Source organism: Labrus bergylta, chromosome 24 (genome assembly GCF_963930695.1).
Source record: "Labrus bergylta chromosome 24, fLabBer1.1, whole genome shotgun sequence".
NCBI classification, from domain to species: Eukaryota; Metazoa; Chordata; class Actinopteri; order Labriformes; family Labridae; genus Labrus; species Labrus bergylta.
In genome coordinates this window covers 8,218,300-8,240,554 of record NC_089218.1, presented here as the reverse complement: position 1 = coordinate 8,240,554, position 22,255 = coordinate 8,218,300, and the positions used below count along the sequence as shown (strand labels likewise).

The 22,255-nt window shown below is 40.4% G+C and overlaps 1 protein-coding gene across 2 annotated transcripts in view; it reads right to left on the bottom strand.

Annotated features, from left to right (window-relative positions):
* Positions 1 to 22,255, bottom strand: part of filip1l (filamin A interacting protein 1-like) — a 61,791-nt gene that overhangs the window by 5,428 nt on the left and 34,108 nt on the right. For both annotated transcript variants that reach the window (XM_065951752.1, XM_065951753.1), the window contains exon 5: positions 278 to 3,113. In XM_065951752.1, coding sequence (XP_065807824.1) covers positions 278 to 3,113 — 2,836 coding nt within the window. The remainder of the gene's footprint in view (positions 1 to 277; positions 3,114 to 22,255) is intronic.

Sequence of the window (22,255 nt, the reverse complement as noted above, 5' to 3'; positions counted from 1 at the left end):
TTTCAAATTGTATTTTTTTTCTCATGCAAGCAAACAATTGTTTGAATGTGTCACACAAAACCAAGCACCTCAACCAAAATAAAAGGAAGACATTCAAACCTTGGTTTAAGCACATAAATTATGTAAAACAGACATGTAAATGTATCAGGGGATACAGCTGGGGCCTAAAGGTCTACGGTGGGACTGGATGTGATGGGAGGGATTCAGTAACAAAGGATGGGATGGAGAGATTTGGGGGGGGGGGGGGGTTGTCAGGTCAGTCATAGACATTACTTACTGTAATTTGTGATGGCCTTTGGATTGGGGTAGAGGTGGGCTTAATCATGATGCTACTTGTGATTTTGCTGTTGCCTTTGAGAGTAGGAGTACTGCAATTTGCAAGCACCTGAGTCCTCTGCTCCTGGAGTCCAGGGGTATGGCACGGACTCAGTGTTTGTGTCGGAGTGCTGATGCTCTGTATAAAGGGGCTCCCTAAGTGAATGTGGATTTTGTTGTCCTCTGTTGTGATGACATTTGGCCCAGAGCTGTTTGACCTCTGCACCTGCCAGCTGGTTTGCCTTTCTGGCGACACACGGAAGACGGCATGTCCTCCAACAACCTCCACCGGCTCTGTGGATAGGGAGCGGTCAGGGGTGCCTGTTGTGACCGACACAATTTGAATAGGTGACATGGCTCTGTCTGGCGTAACAGAGCCGCAAGAATCCGGAGTCATTGCTCTGGAGTATGTGGCCATGGTGAAAGGTGACAGGGATCTATCAGGTGAACACAGACCGTCGGATATTGGCGAACCTTTGGATTTGATTGTTGGGGAAATGGATTTTGCAGTTGGGGACATGGAAGCATTTTGAATGATGGTAATTCTCTGTTTGGGTGGACCTCCACTTGTGGGTATGACGGCAGTGCTGGTGAATGACTGGGTGTTTTCTGTGGTCGGGCTGGTGATCTCTAATGTTGCTGTGTTATGTCCGTGGTCAGGAGTAACTTTAATGTGCAGAGGTTGCCCAGGACTGTGGGTCAACACAACATCTCCAGACTGGACGTGGTTGCCGTTCTGCCGCGGTTGCACTTTGCCGTTCACCTGATGTGGTGTGTCTTTGTTTTTAAGGAACGGGACTCTGGCTCTTCTCATGTTGTTGTTGAGGTTATTTACATTATTGATAAGCGAGGGGCTACATTTGCTGAGTTGAAGCTCATTGCTGTAGTTTGCATTGTCTTCAGTTTCGCTCTCATCGTACAGCTTCCCGTTTACCACAGCCCGTTCCAGCGGTGCGATTGTCTTGCAGTTCGGGGACATGAGGTCAAGTGGCTCAGTCTGAACTTCCTTTGTGGAAACGTGGAGGTCTGAAAAACGCCTTCCATTCATGCCAGGACGAAGACTTTTGCTAAATCGTCTGTATCTCTCAAGCTCTCTTGTGAGTGTCTCCATCTCTCTGGCCAGTTCTTTGTTTCTGACCTCCTGCTGGGTCAGTTTTCTTTGCAGTGTAGAGTGGTCAGTTTTCATGCGGCAAATTGAGTCCTCTGTTCCCATAAAGTCATGGATCTTCTCTTTCAAAGCTGTTACCTCTCTCGTCAAGTGACTTGACTTTGCCTCCTCATCCTTCAAGCGCTTATAGAGAACGTGCTCTTGGTTGCACTCTTTCTTTTCTGCCAATTGGTACTTTGAAAGTTCATTCCTGGATATTTCCAGCTCTTCCATCAAGGCTTTAGCTTTCTCTTGTTCGTTGTTGAATCGTTTCTCCAGTGACTCAAACTCCTCTGTTTTTAAGAGGTCACCTTCCACCACCTTCATGTCTTTTAATTTGCGTCTGAGGCGTTCAACCTCCTGCGTCAAGTCTTTGACTTTGTTGTCTTCTTGTTGGAAGCGGTTAGCAATGGGTGTTTTGATGTGCTCCTCTTTTGCTTTGTTTCTCAGGTGCTCTCTTTCAATGGTCTCTAGCGATTGCAACCTTTTCTTCATCATATTGATCTTCGACTCCATATCATTGCTCTTTTCCTCCTCAGCTCTCAGCTTTGCTTTCAAGTCATCCCTTTCCTTTGTAGCGCTGCACATTTTCTCCTCCAGTTCAGCCTTAGACCTCAGGGCTTTCTTGCTTTCCTCAATCAGCTTCTCTGTGACTGATGTAACTTTATCCTGTTCAGCCTGAAGTTTGCCAGTGCTGTTTTGGACTTTGTTCTCCATTTGCTTCAACTTCTCCGCCATTGCCTTCCTCTCATCCACAAGCATGACTGTGAGAGTCTTTAACTTGGTGAGATCTTCCTTCAGACTCAACTCTGTCTTTCCCAATTGGCTCTCAGCAGTCTCAAGCTCTTTGACCCTGATTTTCAACACTTCAAGCTCACTGGTCAGAACCTTTGACACTGTCTTCTCTTTCTCCATGTTGCTTTTGAGTGAGCTGCATTCTTGTTTGCTCTTGCTGAAAGCATCCTCCAGTTTCTCTAAGTCCATAATTCTGTTGTTCAGTTTATCGACCTCAGCTTTCAGGCTCCGGCTTTGATTTGCCTCTTTCTCCAGTTTCTTGTTGAGGTCCCTGCAGTGATCCTCCATCCTGATCAACTCTTCATCCTTCCCTTCCATTTCAAGGACCCTTTTCCGTAACTCTTCGAGCTCAGACATGAGGCTAGAGTTTCCGCACTCACCACGACTTATTTTATCCCTCAGCTCCTGCAGTTCCTCCTCAGCTCTGCGCAGTGTCTTGTTGGTCTCCTCCAGCTCATCAAGCTGCCTGCTGAGAGTTGACATTTTGAGACGCAGCTGCCTGTTTTGGGCATCCTCAGTGGTCAATTTGGCAGTCATGGCCTCTTGTTCCTGATGGTATCGACCCTTTTGGTCACTCAGCTCAGCCTCCAAGCGAAAGACCTTTTGCTCCTCCTCCTGTAGTCGAGCATTAGCTGAGCTCAGCTCCTCTTGGGCTTGTGAGGCGCTGTCACTCAGTTCCTGCACCTTGGCTGTTTGTTGATTCAGCTGTTCAGTGAGACGCTGCTGTTCATCCACAACCACCAACGCAAATGACTTGAGTTTTGTCAGCTCCTCCTTCAGACTTGTGACCTTTTTATTATTATCTTCTTCCTTTCTTTCTTGGTAGGCCTTTTCCTGATCAATTAACAGCTTCAACCTGTAAGAAATAAAAACAAGAAAATATGGTGTTTCAGCAAACCAATTCAGATATGTGATAATTTAATATGTGCATAAAAATAAAGAAATGTCACACCAATCATATAAGTCTTGAAATTTACAATAATTTTACTTGATTGACCTGGATTGAAGGTTATTTCTTCTTCTATAGGCTTTAAGTATGCATGAAAAGTTCTGAAGTAACTCCACACCCCCACTGTCATTACCCATTGGGTCCACTTTTCCAAACACTGACACATCATAAACACTGTGATTTACCTGCATTTCTGAGCAGGACTTAACGTTTAATGTCATGGAAAATTTAACACGTCATAAAAAACATAGCTTTAACTCTCTTAAATTGGTAGTCTGGAATGCCTGTGGTGATTTTTTTTTGTATCCCCTTGTTACCAACTAATTCTCCAGTGGTTTGAAAACCTGAGTTACTGCTATAAATATCTAACCATGACTTTTACAATCAGTTTATTTCAAAAAGTTTCCAATGTTCTTCATGGTGTACCAGATGGCCCTCACTGAGTCATTTGGGAAATGATTGGAAAAGACTGACATGACGCCAAATTGTTGATGTAAAACACTGACAATAATCTAACCAGATAAAACAAGCGTTATGGTAGGGGAATTATAACGCTGTTTCGGGGGAATAAAAAAAGACAAACTGATTCCACAATGAAATCAGAAAAACTAAAGCAATACTTTATGAAGGCAAACTTGTGGATGGTCTGTTCATTATGTAACTCACTCTTTCATACGTTAGAACTACTTGTATGTCATTTTTGTACATACTGTTTAAATACCATTACAGGTTAAAAAGTACTCAGATGATTCCCAAGATGTCCTCCAACACACATGTGCCACTGGAACAACTTAAAGTGCTCAAAGTACAATGCATAGCCGGGGTCAGTGCGTCTGGCACATGCATACATCACCGTGCCTTCAGCCCCAAGGGGAAACTATGTTATGACTGCAGTGTGTGTGCAGCTGCCAGGCATTTACACACAGATGGCCCACTGGCATGGAACAATCCTTTAATTAAGGGGTTCCTCTACTACCAACCCTGCACCCCCCTCACCCAAAACCACCACCAACTACCCTCCCCGTTTTTTTAAAATACATTTAAAGGAATTCCCCCTGCTTTCATAGGCAATTACAGTCCCTCAGAGTTTATACAGAACCCCCCCCCCCACACACACACACACACACACACACACACCAACACACACTCAAGGAGCACTGATTCCACATGTACACTTGGATTGTGGGCTATGATGTAAGTATGGTAGGGTGGGTCACTTTTCTGAGTGTGTGTCATTTATTTTCTTCAGTAGCTGCTAAAAGGGTGGGAGCTCAAAGGAGACACGTGTGACTGCATGAAGCCATGTGGTGCAATTAGATGCTGACCTAACAACACCCCCATAAAATATAACAAAGGCTATGAATAAGACTTCATTATTAGTGTGGTTTAAGTGCATTAGGAGATGTTTTTTTTCAGGGCAGTTATGTTTTTGTGAAGCAAATATACTTATAAGTTGTGTTATTAGATTGATTTATGTTAACTGTGTACAGATTCAAAATCACCCAAGTAAGTGTCAGTTAAGGGATACGTTTGTGGCCAAAAAGGTTAACGACCAACATGGAATTAAAAAAGTATTGTTCATGGTCCTTTTTAAGTTGAGGAACCTTTACTTTAGTACTTCCATCTCAAGTCACTTCATACTTCTAATCTACTGCATTATACTGTAATAAGTGACACTGCTTAGTTTCACTTATAACATGTACTTGTACTCACTTGTAACATTAAAGGGCGGCCTACACATTTAATGACAAAACAGTCACTTACTTGGCATAATTTTTCTCTACTGTTGGTTTTAAATAAACCAACGCTTGCATTTTTAGTTTCAGCTCGCCTTGTCCTGAATTTAAGGCATTGAAGCTTCAACACTGTAAACTAAACCCAAATCCCTTTTTAAAAGCCTTTTATAAACCCATTTTCACTTTGAGATCTGTGTGTACTCCCTGTGCTCTGATCATTTTCCTGTCTAGCTTTGTTGACATGAAGTTCGCCCTTGTTACAAACTGGCTGCATGAAGTGCTGACTAAACATTTTAGTTATCTTTCATACTTTTTCAAGGACTAAGGGAAAAGTATGCCCGCTTTATCTAGACACAAAAGTTTTGAAAAATGACATTTTCTCTGAATAGAATGTGTACGCAGTTGCTAAGCAAACACTCAGACATCTCTCCTGCAAACTAGCCTGTCGTCTGTAATCACTGTTTATTTAATGTCTTATCTCAGTCTTGCTGTTTTTCTAGTGATGTCATCTACCCAAATAGAAAGAGAAATGAACTCTGTTCTCTTGAAGGACTGGAAAAGCTGCCTATCGCTTAAATAAAAAAAAAAACAACTGGATATATCCAGTTCAGTTGAACTCTGAACTGGATATAAATCCTGTAAACTGACACAAGGTCGCTTTTCGCTTATAAAAGCAAACCCATTGAGAGGAAACTGCTCTTAGCCCAAAATACACGGCTCCCCTCACACCATTGAAATCACTTTTAGCACTTTATACCTACATTTTACTACAGCCCTGTATTCCCAATGCACTTTGTGGTGCGTAAGGAAATGTTGGTCACTTGCTCCTGAACTTTTATCCTTAAGGACACACACATAGATCAGGGTATTTGGCCTAGACAAATTTCATTATTAGATTTAATGTTATTTAGTTTGGAAGACGAAACAAGAGGTGATCTTTGGGGGAAACATTGCCCAGCAGCTCACCCTTAACTAGTTGATGAGACGGACATCATTTTAAAGAGCAGTAGCAGCCTAACTGACCAGCTTTCATCGTCTGTAATAAGTCTGCAGAAGCCGTTGCTTTACACGTTAAGGGAGCACATAATTATTACAGCTAATCTATAAAGCATTCGTCCCATTTCCCCATCATTTTTTTTTTTTATCTCGCCTTCGTTGGAGAGCAGCCCTTTTATGCAGACCTCTTTGCAGCAGGAAAGAACATTTTGGAGGAATAAATTGCAAAGTGCTGAGCATAAAGCTGGTGACATAACAGTTTCATGGCTATCAGTGTTACAAGACACCTTACCACCCACTCTGCAGCCTTTGCAACCTTTTCAACAGGCAGTAAGTTTGTATAGGATCGGATGCACGACCACCTCTGTGGGTTGTAAATGTGTCATGGATAAAAAGTCCCAAATGTAGGATATCTTTCGTTAACTTGATTGTTTTTGGCATTGTTGCAAATCTATTTTTTCCTCACATTTTCACCTACAAGAATGCAATAAAACAGAAGAAGGAAACATACAGTGGGAGCAGTTAGCCAAGACTAAAAGAGTCACAACGAGCAGCTTTACCGAGGGTTTCCCTCTCTTTACGTGGCTCTCAAAGCTGGAAACTGTGGCTCACCCGTTGCCTAAAGCTGTGGTACACGTCCCATATGTCAGGGCCATTTCCGAACCACAAGTGATTAGGTCATGAATGTACAGACCGATATATCCTGTATACACACACGCACACACAGGCAGTTTGAAGGGGATGGTGTTGTGTGTTGACTGTGTTTAAAGTCCGCACAGGCGAAGTGATATGCCCCCAGTGTCCAATCAACGTGTGTAAAGTATAGAGCTCTGATCTTTATTAACTTCCTCACCGTGGTCATATGGTTAATGGAGCATTATGTAACCAAGAGACATCTGAACCTTCTGTGGCTAAATCTAATAGATTAACAGTTCTTCTGGTACAGAATACAAAGAAAATTAGCCCACAAATCTGTGTCGTGAATGAAATTTAAAGTACATAAACCAACAACCAAAGCAGAGTTTAAAAAATTACATATTTTTAAAATAAAGATTTTATCAACCACCGTCAAGTTTGTCAGGACAAGAAGTGATTACATCGGACTGAATCCATCATTTTAATGTCATTCCCTCAACTATAAAACTTTTCTTTATTCCTCTTACCAAAATAAAAGGATGCATGTACAGTATTAAAAATGAAGTCTAATTACAGAAGTTATGTAATCAAGTATCTGCTATCGTGCTTACAACAAAGTCATTTCCTGTTCATATCGAATGCTTAAATACTTTTACTTTTAATTTCATGTTACTTGTTTGTTTGAAACTTGGCTTTCAGTGTTTCTACAATGATGTTATCTTCATAAAAATCACATCACAATTGATTTGCTGCAAATGTTCCGCGCTTTCAACCGTCTCTCACAACACTGAGCCTCATTATGGATTTAACACTGAACATCTTTGGTGGAGTTTGCATTGTGAGACAGCAGAGTCTAACTCTTCAGCACATCAGAGCTGTTCTTTCAGATTCAGATGAATGAATCAAAAAATGTTTCAGCTTTTCCTCATGGATATTCACAACAGTATTAAAAGAGGGAATAAGACTGATACGGTGCAACTCCCCTCTTTTGAGAGTTACAAAGTTTTTAAATACTTCTTTTTCATTCAAATCATTTTGAAGAACCATTTAAAACTTGAACTTCTCTACATTCTCAGAAATATCTTGAAGTGCTTTGAAATGCTAGCTCTTTTCACCTTTTTTAAGTTGAAAAGCATTTTACTGAGTTATATGAAGTTGGCAGACTAAGTTGTTTGATCATCAGACATTTCAGAGACGAACAAAAAATACCCTAACAACCAAAAAGAGGTACTTTAAAAACACACAATGAAACCAACTAAATACGCAAGAACACAAGCAGAAAATGATGCTCCCCTCACCATGGATTCACTTCTAAGCCATTCAAACTATCGGCAACTTTTTTAAAGTCTAAGAAGTTTTGTTGAAAGTGCCTACCTGTGCCAAAGGCTTTCCCAGCTTCACAGCCATAAGCTCATGATCTTGCCGTACAACACCCGACCCTCCTCTCTTCCTCTCTGTGTGTGTCTCACTCACTGAGTAGCCGTAATGTAGGCATTCCTGCACTCAGACCAAACAATAAGGGATGTGCTCCCTGCCTATGGACCATTACATCATCAACATGTCCTTATATGGAGCTTTGCATTGCTGAGGCTCGCAAGAAGGGGGTGTGCTTGCTCGTATGTGTAAGTGCTCATAACTGTTAAACGAGAGGATGTGGCAGAGAAGAGGGAAAGGTTTTTTTTTTCTTGACGTATGTATTGTGTGAAATATCTGACGGTTCTGTCACTGCTCTGGAGGCAAGGCATGTAGTCGAGGAGAGACAAGCAGTTCGAGTTTCAGTATTTCTCCCTCTGCCTCTCGTCAACATATTGAGCCAAGAAAGGAGGAATAAAGAATAAAGCTTCAAAAGTTAATGAGAAATTCTTGGAAGAGGATTTGTAATTGAGACCGATGCTGAAGTACGAGACAAGACATGTTACACAAATCTTTGACTTGTCTTCATATTTGAATGGTTTCACTGAAATTGGAATCATGAGGTGCCACTAGCTGTTAGCAGCAACCTCACTCAGGAATGTTAAAACTGCTAATAAGCTAGGGATGATGTTTTGGTGGCTGACTTAGTTTTCAGGAATTCATTTTTTCCCACAACATGGTTCCTTTCTCAGGCTCCATTTATATCAGATTTAACAGTGTAATTTGATATTTTATATCAGTATGCAGCAATTTTTAAAACATTTTCAGACCCATATAACAAATGTATAATAATAGCCCTGCATTTAAAAAATGTAACTCAGGTGAAAGTACATACATATGAACATCTAGTCCTAATAATAATAATAGATAAGTACTTTCTATGGACTCTACCCACTTTCACGGCCCAGAAGAAAACCAGTTTGTGTTTTCACTTCATGTCCAAGAGTTACATTAAAACAAAAGTTTTCACATCTGTACTATAGATTCAAAGCTACAGATGAGGGGGCCAATAGTTTGGCAAAAAGTCCACCTCGCCTGGCTCTCTGAAGATAAATAAATTAGCCCACCAGCAGCTACGAAGTGTTAACTTTGTAGGATATCTTGTCTGTTCATAACTTTTTCCTTTCAGTCTCAATCTACATAGCCTGAAAACCAGAACAGGAATAAAGTTTAATAAACTACTAGATTGGTCAAGCAGTGTGAAATGGGGTTAATTTTTACTCTCAGATATTTGGTGGAAAATGGTCCAACTTCCTCAAATTTGCACTACCATATAGATCTTAGGCGTATGTGCTTTGTAACTTTCCACTTCTGAAAGGCAATGCAGTACTCTCACAGCCAGCATTATGAGCTGGCATCCAAAGCTTGGGTTAGGTATTTAGACACTGAAACTGTGTGTGTTAAAGTGGCTTTAAGGTAATGGCATCACAAACAAATCATGGAATTTAATTCAATCACAAAGTTAGCATAGCACTAATCTCTTCATCAGTGGCACTTTGTTCAGTTAAAAGTGCTTTCGTTTTGACTTGAATTATCAGATTGCTCTTACATAACCCACACATCTTTGAAACGTAATCTGTTGACTAGATCTGTCTCTGAAAAGTGTTCGTAATTTGTTTAATCTATCGCAACATGATAAGAGTAAATTTTGGTGATTGTTTACAGAGTTTAGATCTTAGCTGTCAGTGTCTCTATTGTTTAGTGGAAAACAATGAGACTGGTGACATTGCATGGGGCAGAAACATATGGAGAACTCAAGTAATGACATAATGCTTTCCTACAAACACTACTCAAGAACAGCAGGACCTCATGTTTAGTGTAAGGCAACAGTGCATGACATTCAATAAGACAGCAAATTACTCACATGTACATGTCAGTCTGTAAAAAAAAAGTTCATTCTGTCACTAAATGTTTTCAGGCAATACGTTAAGAGTTCTAACTGAATCCAGCCATCAAGCAAGAAACAAAGCCAAGACTCCTGTCTCCTGCCTACTGAGTAAAATATGTCATGGTTGCACAATGGATGAGGTCACATGTATTAAATACTAAGCTGCAATCTCTGCCCACCAAGCTAAAGGACACATATTTTAATGATCAGTTTTAAGCTGTACTTGGCAGGACTTTTAAATAAAAAAATACTGACATCTTTGCCCAATAAAGTGGTGACGGTTAAACGCAAGAAGTCATGACCTCTCTTCTCAACTGAATGTTTGCCAGACAATACTCAGTAAAGTAACAAGCACCCTGGTTTTCCCATTCATACTGTCATTTATTACGTATAAAACTAACAATGATCAGAAGCAGGTTGTTGGTTTTATCAGTTGAGTCCACAAGATTTAAATACCCATCCTTCCAACAAGAATCGTTCCAGTCCTAATACCAGTATCAGTATTCACCTCCAATGGTAAATGATTGGCTAATAATCAAATCATGATATCGACTGGTAACATGGAGGGAATATGGTATCCAAAATGGTAACTTGACTTTTGTTGGTGGCAGATGGGCTTTAGAGCCAGACATGACTCACTAATTCCTAAAAAGAGGTAAAATGAAAACATGTGGCCCAGCGACTTGTGTAATAAATTGCAACTAATCACAAACTTTTTGACCAATTGGAGGAGACTTTTGTTGGACCATAGTGAATGAGACTGTGTGGAAAAAGTTTGGATGGCTAATGACGCCAATAGCAGCCAAAAATAGCATTTGTTTTTAGCCAGAAACTTGCCATGTTGCCTGAGCAAACACGAATAATTTGAAGAGTTGTTTGGACAATACTGCTAGACGTACATTTGTTATTCAGTACGCTCAACACCATTTGGTAGTTGTCACATCAGTTGTTGACAGCTTACAGCCTAAAGTTCAGAGTCTGGAGGAGTTGGAAGGACAACCAGAATGACATGAGCCTTGTCTCTTTCTTGCTTCTTAGAGGAACCAATTTCTGTTTCCAAGGCTCAGAAAGCCTTTTTTTCCTGAAGCACTCTGGAGTCTTCAGAGTAGAATTGTAATACTTTGCAACAACACCATGGGAATTGGGGCACTGTAGTGCACACTTGTATAAAGCATGATTGATTTCAGGGAGTTTAAAACACCAATACTTCATAACCCCCAGCTACAGAGTCACAGAGTGCAACAACTGCCCTCCAGCTCTGGCCCTAAACTATGATGTGTTTTAGCTTAGTGTTCTCTTCCATTTCCTCGCAGCAAATTGTTTGTTCGTGGAACAAACAATTCGGTCATCCAAAATTAGATTCTATTTCTAGATTCTGACAAATTTGAGGCCCAGAGTAGTGTACACATAAAACAGATGTTGGGGATCAAACAGAAGATCACGCCACACAAACATGTTTGCTGTGACAAGCCTCTGCTAAATGACAAATAGAGGTAGGATGAAGACGTATTATGTAACCTTGATTAGATGACTATTTTGCTGACGATGCTCAGAAGAATGTGGAGGTTTGGGATTTGGGTTTTCATGAGCAGCGTGTGCGGTTTGGCAAAGCAGTTGTTAAATCTCAAAGGATCGTCTTCCGGCATTTTTAGATTCTGTTTTGTTTTTGTGAGCTGGGACTTCCTGGAAATTCAAGATTACAAATGAGCTACAAGCATGAATGGAAGGATTTATTTCCCCTTGGAAGAAGGCGATGACTTTTGTTTACAGAAGCTTGTGTCTTTCCAACTTTGACTTTCTCTGTAAGGCTATCTATGGTCAAAGATTTTACATTGTCAAAAAAGTCCCTTTGGCTTAGTGGTTTAAATGTCTACCTTATAATTGTAACGTTTCCAGTTTTATTCTGACTGAGTACCTTGATGTCATGCTACTCCATCCATTTGAACTCTTATCATTATTCACACTGTCACTGTCAAAAAAAATAAAAATCCCTCAATTCACCAAACTCCTAAAATGAACATCAGAGTCGTGGGTGAGAACGGGCATTGATGCGACTTATTTTCTGCAAAATTATTGAAATTCTCTTCAACTTTGTGAAATTTGTGGATTGGCTGGCGCTCTACTCAGTTACTCAAACTAGTCTTGAAACATGTTGACATAAATACGAGGGAGTGTTATGGGCTTCACGGCAATGACTTGACCTCTTCTTTTAATGTTGTATGAGTGAACCAGTGACATGGGATATCCTTGATTTCTTTTACTTGTCGAGTTTCAGGCTGAACATGATGAAAAATCCAGCTGTTATATGAGCACAGTCAAGTGTTGCAAAAGCTTGCAGCAAAGGACACCTGTGTTTCAGTTTGGAAGTGCACTTTTACGTGTGTACGTGTGTATGTGTTAGGACTGGTACCTGATATCCACCATGAATTTGACAAACCATTAATGTCCAAACCAGATGGAAACGAGAGATATCACAGAACTCAATGCATGTACTACCTCTGCTGGAGCTGCCTGACACTTATTTTACCTTGCAGCAATGTGTGTGTGTGAGTGTGTGTGTTAAGGAACTTATTAACCTGTCTAAGCCAGACAAAGACACACACTCACCCTCTCACTGAGTGTGATTTCTGCTGCACATCACACACAGGCCTCTCTCTGCAGTTGTCACAGACAAGGCCCGGTCTTGCCCTGACACACTCCTTCTGACATACTCGTGCGATACACACAACCCCAGGGCTGATTACCTGACACACGTATATGACATCATCGTCTTGTAATCAAACCCATATGCCTCCTTTTTTTCCCCCTTGCTCCCTCAGTCGTTCTCTATCTCTTCCTGGAATTCTCTCCATCTTTTTATCCACCCATGGCTCCACATTCCTTGTTCTGTTTGTTTATCCCCTGTCCCCCTCTCTTGTCTTTCTTCCTCTTCTTCACAATCCTTCTCTCTTCCTCCTTTTCATCCTTCACCTCAGTTTTTCCCCCCCCATTTTTTTTTTTTCAGATCTCAGCCCGGGCCTCGGCATGGGCTATGCTGTTAAAATGGAACGTGATTTTGATTGCCAGACTAAAAAAAGGCTCATGCGGACGTTTGCTGGCCTTTTATGGCCAAAATCCCTTTTTTTTATGGCTGTTCTCTGGATGGAGACCTTTTGTTCGTTGTTCTGTTGACATGTTGTACGGTCCAAATAGTTGTAACTGCCTCTTTGAGGTGGGCCTGATTCATCTGGGGTTGTGTTCCCTCTTTGAAACTGCATTATTCTTTTTTTTCTCTCTCTCTCTCTCTCTTGTATTGTTCCTTTTGATGATTTTTACACACATGTTATTCCATCTTAAGGTATTTCTGTCTATCTTCGCATCTCTTTTTTTCTGTCTGCCTCTCAAATGAAAACTAAGAACTGGAGGTGCATCTTGTTCTTTAAACCGTGATGCTTGGAGCACTAAAGTAATGTCTGCTGTTTTTTTAAATGTATTTTCTTCTGTAGATACATGCCACTCAAGAGTTCTTTTTTTCTTAATGATTAAAGTTTGCTTTAAAGATTTTTGACCTTTTGTTCAGTCCCAGAGAGGAAAAGAAAACTCAAATATGTGCTCTGCTCCTGTACCTGTCTCCATTATTCACTTTCAATGTTTGGACATATCAAGAATTTCTGAGTGAAATGCAAACTAAATCAAACTTTTGTTATTTATCATACTTTTCTTTGTCTGTATTCACCACATTATTGCTTGTTTTGATTATTTCTGTTCTTTTATAAACTAGTGGTATCATGTTTTTAACATCATGAGCTTGAAATGGCAAGACTTGGTCAACATTTTTCTTGCATTGATTTTGATAAAATACCTAAACTTACAACAACAAAAGAATATGAAAACTTCTGCAAGTAGTCTTTTTAAAGGATTCCTGTTTGCTATATTTATTTATCATTTCACCCTCCGTGGGTTGCAGGTACGTGAATATATATATCAGTGTTGCAGAGGTAAATCTCACCTCCATTTTCCTTGATGGAAAAAGCTAGTTGTTGCTTCCCAACTCCGGTGATGGGAACAGATTGTTCCTTACACCTAACTGCATAACAAAGGAAGCACGTAATCCCAGCATGAAGTGATATAAAATTATAGGCAGGAATCAAACTTTCAGGGTCAGATTGAAGGGCTGGACCAGGTAGACAGGCTGTAATTTAGAGACTATTTCCTAACAAAGGATCACACTGGTGTTAGAAAAAGAAATGTGTGTGCATGTTCAAGTGTGTGTGTGTGTGTGTGTGTGTGTAGTCAACAAGGTAGGCGTGTGTCTGCTGCCCTCAATTGGTACAGCTGATAATCATTACCCCCGCAGCACTTTGGACTTTGATGTAAATCGCAAACACTTAAGGAGGATGTTCAGATCGCTGTTTGCACAGTTGTGGTGGATTTCAAAGACCTTGGGGCCAAACGTTGAAAAACCACCAACAATTACATAAAAGCTATGGCAAGATCTGGCATTGACTGACTGTATGTGAATGATCATTTGCAGCACATATAGAAGTCATCAAAAATAGCTGTAACATGAAGGTTATTTGATGTGTTTTCCATCGAAATACCAAATCTTACAACTCACTTTAAAGTAACTTGTGATGACACTGTTGTATTTTGGAACATGTGTTCTGCAAAATCCGTCTTTTAAATCTCATCTTAATGAAACCTTCTAAAACAAGCAACCACAGTAGACTATAATGTAAGATTGTTGTATCTCCTGTGTCTCTCTTGTATCATTCTCACAATCATTTTAGCCAAATTTAAATTTGGTTTTATTTTAGATTCATGGGAAGCACCATGGAGGAATAGTTTTTTTTTTTTACTTCCTACTTGAAAGTTGTTAATTTGTGGACATGTTCAACTTCTAACCAACCTCAAATCATATTTTTTTTATAGCTCATCTCTAATCCTCCCAAGTACCCCCCTGCTGCTGCGTAAGTGCCCCCCTGAGAAAGAATCCTTGCCCTTCAGTGTCCATTAAAGCAATTTAGAGCTTTAGAGCCAGACTCCTGCCATCAAACCACAACAAGTACACAGTGGTGATCAAATGAGCCTTCACACCCGCCAATGGCTAAACAATAGCGCCTGGATCTTGTAACTTGGCAGGAAATTCACAGGAAGAAGGACGCGATGCACACACACTTACACACATTAACACACAGCAATCTGTCCAGCTGTCAGGTGAGCAGGGTGGATCTGCCTCCAGAGACTCTTTGATGGTTTCCTGATGGATTAGCATTGATCCTGCACAGTCCACAGAGGCGTACACAAGTGGCTCTCTAATCAGATTTCAAGGGGCTGAGATTTCTCAAGTTGTCAAGTCATCGCGCCGATGACATTCTTCCCACCTGTGTGCTCGTAAATCCACCTTTATATTAAATTATTTCAAGCTATAAAAGCTGTTTTTTCCTTTATCCCCTGAGTATCAGAGAGTCGCCTCCATCCCTTCAGCCTAAACAAAAGTGTATCCAGGCACTTAAAGATAACTGTACTTCAAAGCCTTCAGTGTTCAGACAATGTTTAAGGTGGATCATAAACATCTTATTATAAGTTTAGTCTGAAAAAAATGACAGTGTGACCACCAGCTACTAGAGTAAACTGTTAAATGCAGGTAGTATTTATTTGAATTTCCAATGAATATAGTGTAGAATAAATCTCTCTGAGCTTTTCTAGTGTAACTACCCACTCTTTTTGACACATGTGATAAAGATTAAGGACAAACAAACTTGTGTTACATAAAAGGCCAAAAGCACACTCAGCTCCTACTTGCGCATCTTTCCCATTTAATCATTCTCTGACTTATCTACAAACACTGTCCAGCATCTTTAAACACAGGAAATAGGTTTCCTAATCTGGTCATCATTTCACAACTGCATCAATGGAAGAATACCAAAAACCCACTGTGAAATACACTTCACTAATAGAAGTGTCATCACATAGTTATTTCAGATCTGGATAGACGCAGGGGACAGCTTCAACAGGAAGTCATCCATAAGGGTCAGTCTGAGTCACTAGGGAGGATAAATGAGCTGCAAAGCAACAAGTTGAACAACCAAAGGTTTTACACAAAGGACATGGGAACGGACTTTGGCATTTAGCTTCAGCACGCTTTCTTTGATATAAGTTTGAGCTTATGTTGGTTGTTAGCTTGCCAAAACAAGTTTGAGTTGCCATTTTCCAGAATAAGTCCAATGTTGCCAGAATAGGGATGTTGCCCATGTAGCTGTTGTCTCACATTGTTGTCACGACCTTGACACGGTTTTTATTTACCCCACAATCTGGCTGAAGCCACAAGTTGAAGATAATCAAAGATGTTTTTGGTTTGAGAAGTTATCAGCAGTTATTTTTTCTTTAATCCTGACAGTCTCCAGGTTAGCAGCATGATTATCCCTTTGACCCTTGAGCAACTACCCGCCCACAGTGCTACAACAACTTCCTTTACATGGTTTATTAGAAGCTCCTTTCTTCCCTTTTATCCTCTTTTTCTGTTCCTCCTGCTCTTCTCTCAGCCTTTCCATCAGGCTCAGCCAGCTGCTGGCTCACCCTGGATCCTCCCACTCGCTGCTCACCTCTTTGTATTCAGGAGGAATGTAAATGATAGTGATTCGGGATGTGGGGTGTGACGCTGGAATTTACTTAAGCAAGACAAGAGCAGTGATGGACTGTGAGCTTGCGAGTGTGTGTCTGCCTAATCGTCTGTCTGTCTCAGCGGGTGTGTTAGGGTGACATCACTCCCCTCCTGGAGAGCTCAGAGGGGATGAGACCGCGGCTGGGGCGGCGGTATGGGATCCTGGACCTGAGCGCTTTCTATTGTCTGCTCACTTCCCGTCCAGGCAAACAGCTTTCATTATCCCAATTACTTGGCAGCTGGCCTCAGATTGTCTCTGAATTATATTGAGGAGAAGCAGACTAAATCTCATACCACTTGGCCACCACGTCATCGCTTTAATTTCTCATGGATTGTTTTGTGTCATCCCACACATTCATATCCCTCAAAAGATGTTTTTCTTGGCATCCTTTTGTTTTCCCGTGGGTTATTTAGATACTGCGCAGAATAATTTAATTTGATTTAGATGCTGAGTGATGCAAACAACTCGAGTTAATCCCTCGTAGAATCTGTGGAGACATGATTGTTTGATTACAGTCCTTATGAGGCAGCCTAATAGCTGCTTTTTGTCTTTCTGTCATGTAACTTTTCACAGTTGAAGATACATGACTGAGCGCTGGGTTTTAGTCTTCATGGACACACAAAACTAGTGTTCATTTTAGTCAAAAAAAAAAGAGTTAGTGGGAAGTTTAAATGGAAAAAAGAGGTACACTAGCTTTCTTTTGATTTAAACTTTTCCTAAAAGTTGTATGTTATATAATTTGTCGTACCATTTCTTACTTTTACATCCTTAATAATTAAGAAAATTTCACATTTTAGTTCATGAATGTGGCCACATTTTGAAATATTGTGGAATAATCTCAATAGCCTCTGTTTAAATCTTGTAAGTACTTCAGCCTTAACAGATATAATTGCCCTATGTTATGAAGCTCCCTTTTTATCCTGCAACCAGGTTCAAAAAGGTCAGATTAGCGCACTTTAGTAGCTGTTTCTACCATGACTTCATGCCATGCCAGTCCATAAAACCTGAAACCTCTCCGGGAAGCAGAGAGAAGGAGTGTGTTTGGTACAGTGCAGCCCTGCTGTGTTCTGGTCTCTTGGCTGCATTAGGATCCCCGTGGTAGAAAACACTTATAATGTTGATGAAGTGCACCAGTGGGATACCTTATTGCACGTCGGGAGGCTGCCTGAAAGCCTTGGATCAGCAGCATTATTAATGAACGGCCTGAATGTTGGATTTTATCCCGTCTCTATTCTGGGTGATGTCACCGTCTGGATAGACACAACTAGTCTCACCTCAGTGACTGAACACAACAGATGGCTCACATCTGGAGGGGATCCAGGGAGGCATTTTAGCACTGAGGGTTATGAGGTTTAGCTTTGTCCACATCCAGTGTTGATGAGGATTGATGGTGATTTTATTTTCTTTTGGAGCAATTAGCTCTGGCAGGACGCCGAGTCTTGAAAGGTTTTACAAGATATTTGAAAAACGTGAGGACATCTGTTGGCATAGTTGTGTGGATCTTTATGTACACGTTTGTCCCCTTGTGTTAAACTACATTAACTTTCATAATCACCAAACCTTTTTTCATTCTTTGAAAATATTTACAGATTTACAGAAAAGAAAACCCAATTCGCTTTTATATCACCTTTGTCGTCTTAACTAGATTAGTTTCCAATCAAACTTTCTGCAAAATGTTCTGCCAAATCCGTTTGATTCTGCTTCTCCTTGATTGTCTGATGTGCATAAACGTCTTCATAACGTTCTTTCAAATTCATAATATTGATGATTTTTCAACAGTTACTTGTACAAGAAATGGTTATAATTGCATTATGCATGGCACATTCCTTTTTTGAAACACTCTGCTCTGCAGAAATATACTGTACATATTCAGTCCTCCAGGGAGGCTGCTAATGCAACACCATTCATGCACTTTTGGCCACTCAGCAGCTCCACTTGAGTTGTGGGAGCTTACCGGGGCTTAAGCTCCCAAAGTTGTCCAAAGGAACCTTAACAGCACTTCTTGTGCCAATAACCTTCACTTTGGATGCCTCATGTTTAACCTTTACACTCTCAAATGCAACCATGACTTTGGAGAACTAACTTCTGTTTGCGTTTTGGCTTGAAACTATACAAAATCAGTTTTTCATTTGCTTCTATAAATGCATTTAATTTGACCCTTCCTTGCAAGAGAAGAGGCTTCCATTTAAAATGTGATATTAAAATTTGGATGCAGTGCAGTCCCTCTGAAAGGACGCCAAGGCTTAACAGAGCAAAAGAAAAGCTGCTAAATCTGATTTTTATGTTATTTTGGGCTGAGCACAAAACTGGCTGTAATATACGGCTTCTCGAAATGTGAGCTCATAATTTTCTTTGTTTGAAAAAAAAACGAGAGCGCCCTAGGAATGAGCTCACGCTATACTTACATAAAATTAGAGAGACGCAGGCATTGCATTTATTCTCTCTTGTGTTTGCTCTTTGGCCAAACCGCAGATACCGTTCCTCCTCTTTGGCATGCTTAAACAGTACGGGAACCCTTCTGAAATCTTTGGATGATCTTACTCAGATTATAGGTGATACAAGATGAGAAGACTGTCTGATATTCTCTACTTTAGCACAAATGTCATGCTTATGGGATTAAAATGGCATATATAATTGTCTTTTTTGGGAGAATAAAACGATAAAGAAGTTGTTATATTAACAGGTGACTCAGCCATAGAAACCAGAACAAATATGGCATGAAACATTAATGACAGTTCTTTGCCGATTTAGTACTCTACATCTTTGTCCCCTGCTGACATGGATACTTCCATTTTCTTCCTCTTCACTAAACCATGAGAGGCTCCTGAAACTGGATAGACCCTTTAAACAATTTTTCCACCCTTTAGTCATACTCCCACCCACCCACCATCTTTCCCCACCTCCATCACTGCCAGGAGGATTTGCTTGATTTGAAACTCAAAAACATTTGCCCTGAGATATCAGATGCCGGACTTCGACACAAAGTCTGATTTCCTCGCTTAAAGCTCTTAACCCAAAGTGCACAGGCACTCTGACATCCTGCTGCAACCCCATCAAAACATTATCCATTTGACGTGTTCATCCGTCAGTGTTGCAAGGGTATCAAGCGAAACGCGAGGCATTTATGGCGCCTCACCGGGTCAAAGCAACATCAGGACAGGCGATTTCTGAGTAAAACTAAGTCGACTGGATAATTCAATCTTGGAAAAATACAGTGTAATTGAGGTTTTGGGCTCGGATCAAAAAGACTGTTTTACCCTGGAAATGACTTCTAGAAAGAGTGCGGTTCAGAGTTTGGGTAGAGGAAGGTGGACGATGTTTGTTTTGTTGTTATGAAACTGCAGATCAAACTGTCTATTGGACATTTTGTGGTCCATGAAAGTACATTATCAAGCATGGGAGCCATTGGGCTTGTTACACTGGTGTAATAATTAGCTTGGTGCTGGCTTTGTCTCCCGCAATAAAAAGGCAGAATTTGGTTTTCTGTTAACTCATGCGTGTTATTGAGAGTTACATTACATTTCAGGAGTGTTTTTGCAGAGGCTGTGTGGGCTTGTAAAAGTTTCAGACGATGTCCAAATTCTTTTATTCGACCTTTTTTCTCGCAGTTACATAATTATTAAGTTTTAATCATTTCCTTGAAACTTTAATAAAAACAATAATTACGACTGAGGGAAAAGGTGTGTCTGAAAAGATAATGTTTACCCTCATATCTCAACCGTGACACAAACCCGTGCCAGCTATTCTCCAGCTTCAACCCTCCAGGAAAACCGTCTCATCAATCATTCTCAGTACCTCGTATCTGATTCGAGGGGAGGGAATTCAAACCCAACTGTGGGCTCTTATTTCTTGGTTTGTTGAAGCCCAGGATGCACTGCGACAGGGTGGTCCCTCTGACAGCTCACTATTGTTCCACGCCAAAGAGTCGATCCCCAGAGCTTTGAATGTTGGTTTCCATATCACAGCTTGATACTCAACCAACTGGGTCTCGACAGGTCCGACTTGAGCTCAACACACAACCTTGAGATTCTTTCACTCCCATAATAACCACAAACTTACTTTCTGAAATGTTTCTCTCGCTTACACGAGGATTTACAGTGTAAGAAACCTGACATCTTTAAATTCCTTTTAGGTGATAAATCTTAAAGATTGTACGTTACCTCAGCCACAAATAAAAAAAGCTGCATTCACAAGTAACACGTTACCAAAACAGAGGCTTTGTTTTTTGGTCTCTGTCAGGCAAACTCCGTCAAGGAAAAGTAAATGAAACCCTGCTCCCTATAAACATCTCTAATTAACAGTTACCACCTCCGAATCAGTTGCTTCCTAACACCCTGAGACAGTTACAAGTGCTATTTTCAATTTTACACAAATCCCATGAAATCCCAACAATGGCTGCAGACCCAGCGACTCAGGAGAGCGGAATTGTTTGATGCTTGACACAATGTTTCTCCAAATGTATCGACAGGTTCTTATGATGGTGGAAAAGAGACAGACTTAGGTTTTTCCATTTTTAGACACTAAAACAAAACAAAGTAAAAAAAAAAAGGACATATTCTACACATGTTAGTGTTCTTTGATTTATTTGCTCTGGAGAAGCTAATATAAAGGAATAGTTAGACATTTGGGATTAACGGTAATTGTTTTATGTTAAAAAAAGCGGAGAAAATCAAAACCTCTGTCGTTTGTGCCAGAGCCAGTAGTCAGTCAGCAATCAGACCATTAAAACTGGAAAAAGTCTACTTGTGTGTGGGGAGATATGTCCAATATTGATTGAAAATATTACACATTATCTCCAGCCCTTCTATGTTCTCTGCTTGACTCTTCAGTTATACTCTGATTTGAGTTGTCTTAACGTAGAGCTCAGCAAACAAGAAAGTGAACGCAACAATAGTGGTGCAAATCACTTCCACTTAACAGGATGTCACTTCATCGTGCTTTGTTTACCCAGCAAGGTGTTCTTCATCAAGATAAGTGACTCTTGGAAGGGATGTTAACTTCCCCAAATGGGAGGGAGAACGTCGTGCCAAAGTTTCCATGCTGTAATGTAGTGAGAAAGAAAAGATAACCAAAAGTGATCCTTTATTGTGCCAAATGCAGTCCCATAGGTGGGGTTTTGTTGCCTGTAAGGCCTGACTAAACCGACTCTTCCTCCCGGGGGGGGGGGGCTGAAACAGGATATGAGGTCATGAGTTGTGCTGAAATGAACGTCCTCGGTAGACTCATCTGCCAATTGTTTTCCCTCATTTGTTGAGTATTGAAACATCATTTTAAGACATTTCAACATATTTAAAGCAATGATGACTACAAACACTTATGAAATATCCAGGTTCCTGGAACATCAACATTACACTACTGACCTTTTGATCTTTGCTTTTGTCAGCTGAAAACAAAATCTGTCTTTTAAACTAGTACTTAAAATGTGGACAGTATTTCAGAAGATCAATTAAGAAACACACATATAGCAATGCTCAAGTATATTGATAAACTGTAATATCCCTATGATTTAGTCACAATCAGACAGACACATTTTATACTACCTATACAATGTACTTAAAAACACTACAAAATGCCTGGTTTTATTTTCATAAAATGCTACAGAGTTGGGTTAAAGTAAAAGGCTTATTGTCTTACATCTCAATCAAGTAAATGGCCTTTTGCAGCACAGCAGTAATCCTGCCTTTGTGGAAAAGAAAAGGCGAGAAATGTCACCACATTGATTGACTTCTCCTGTTT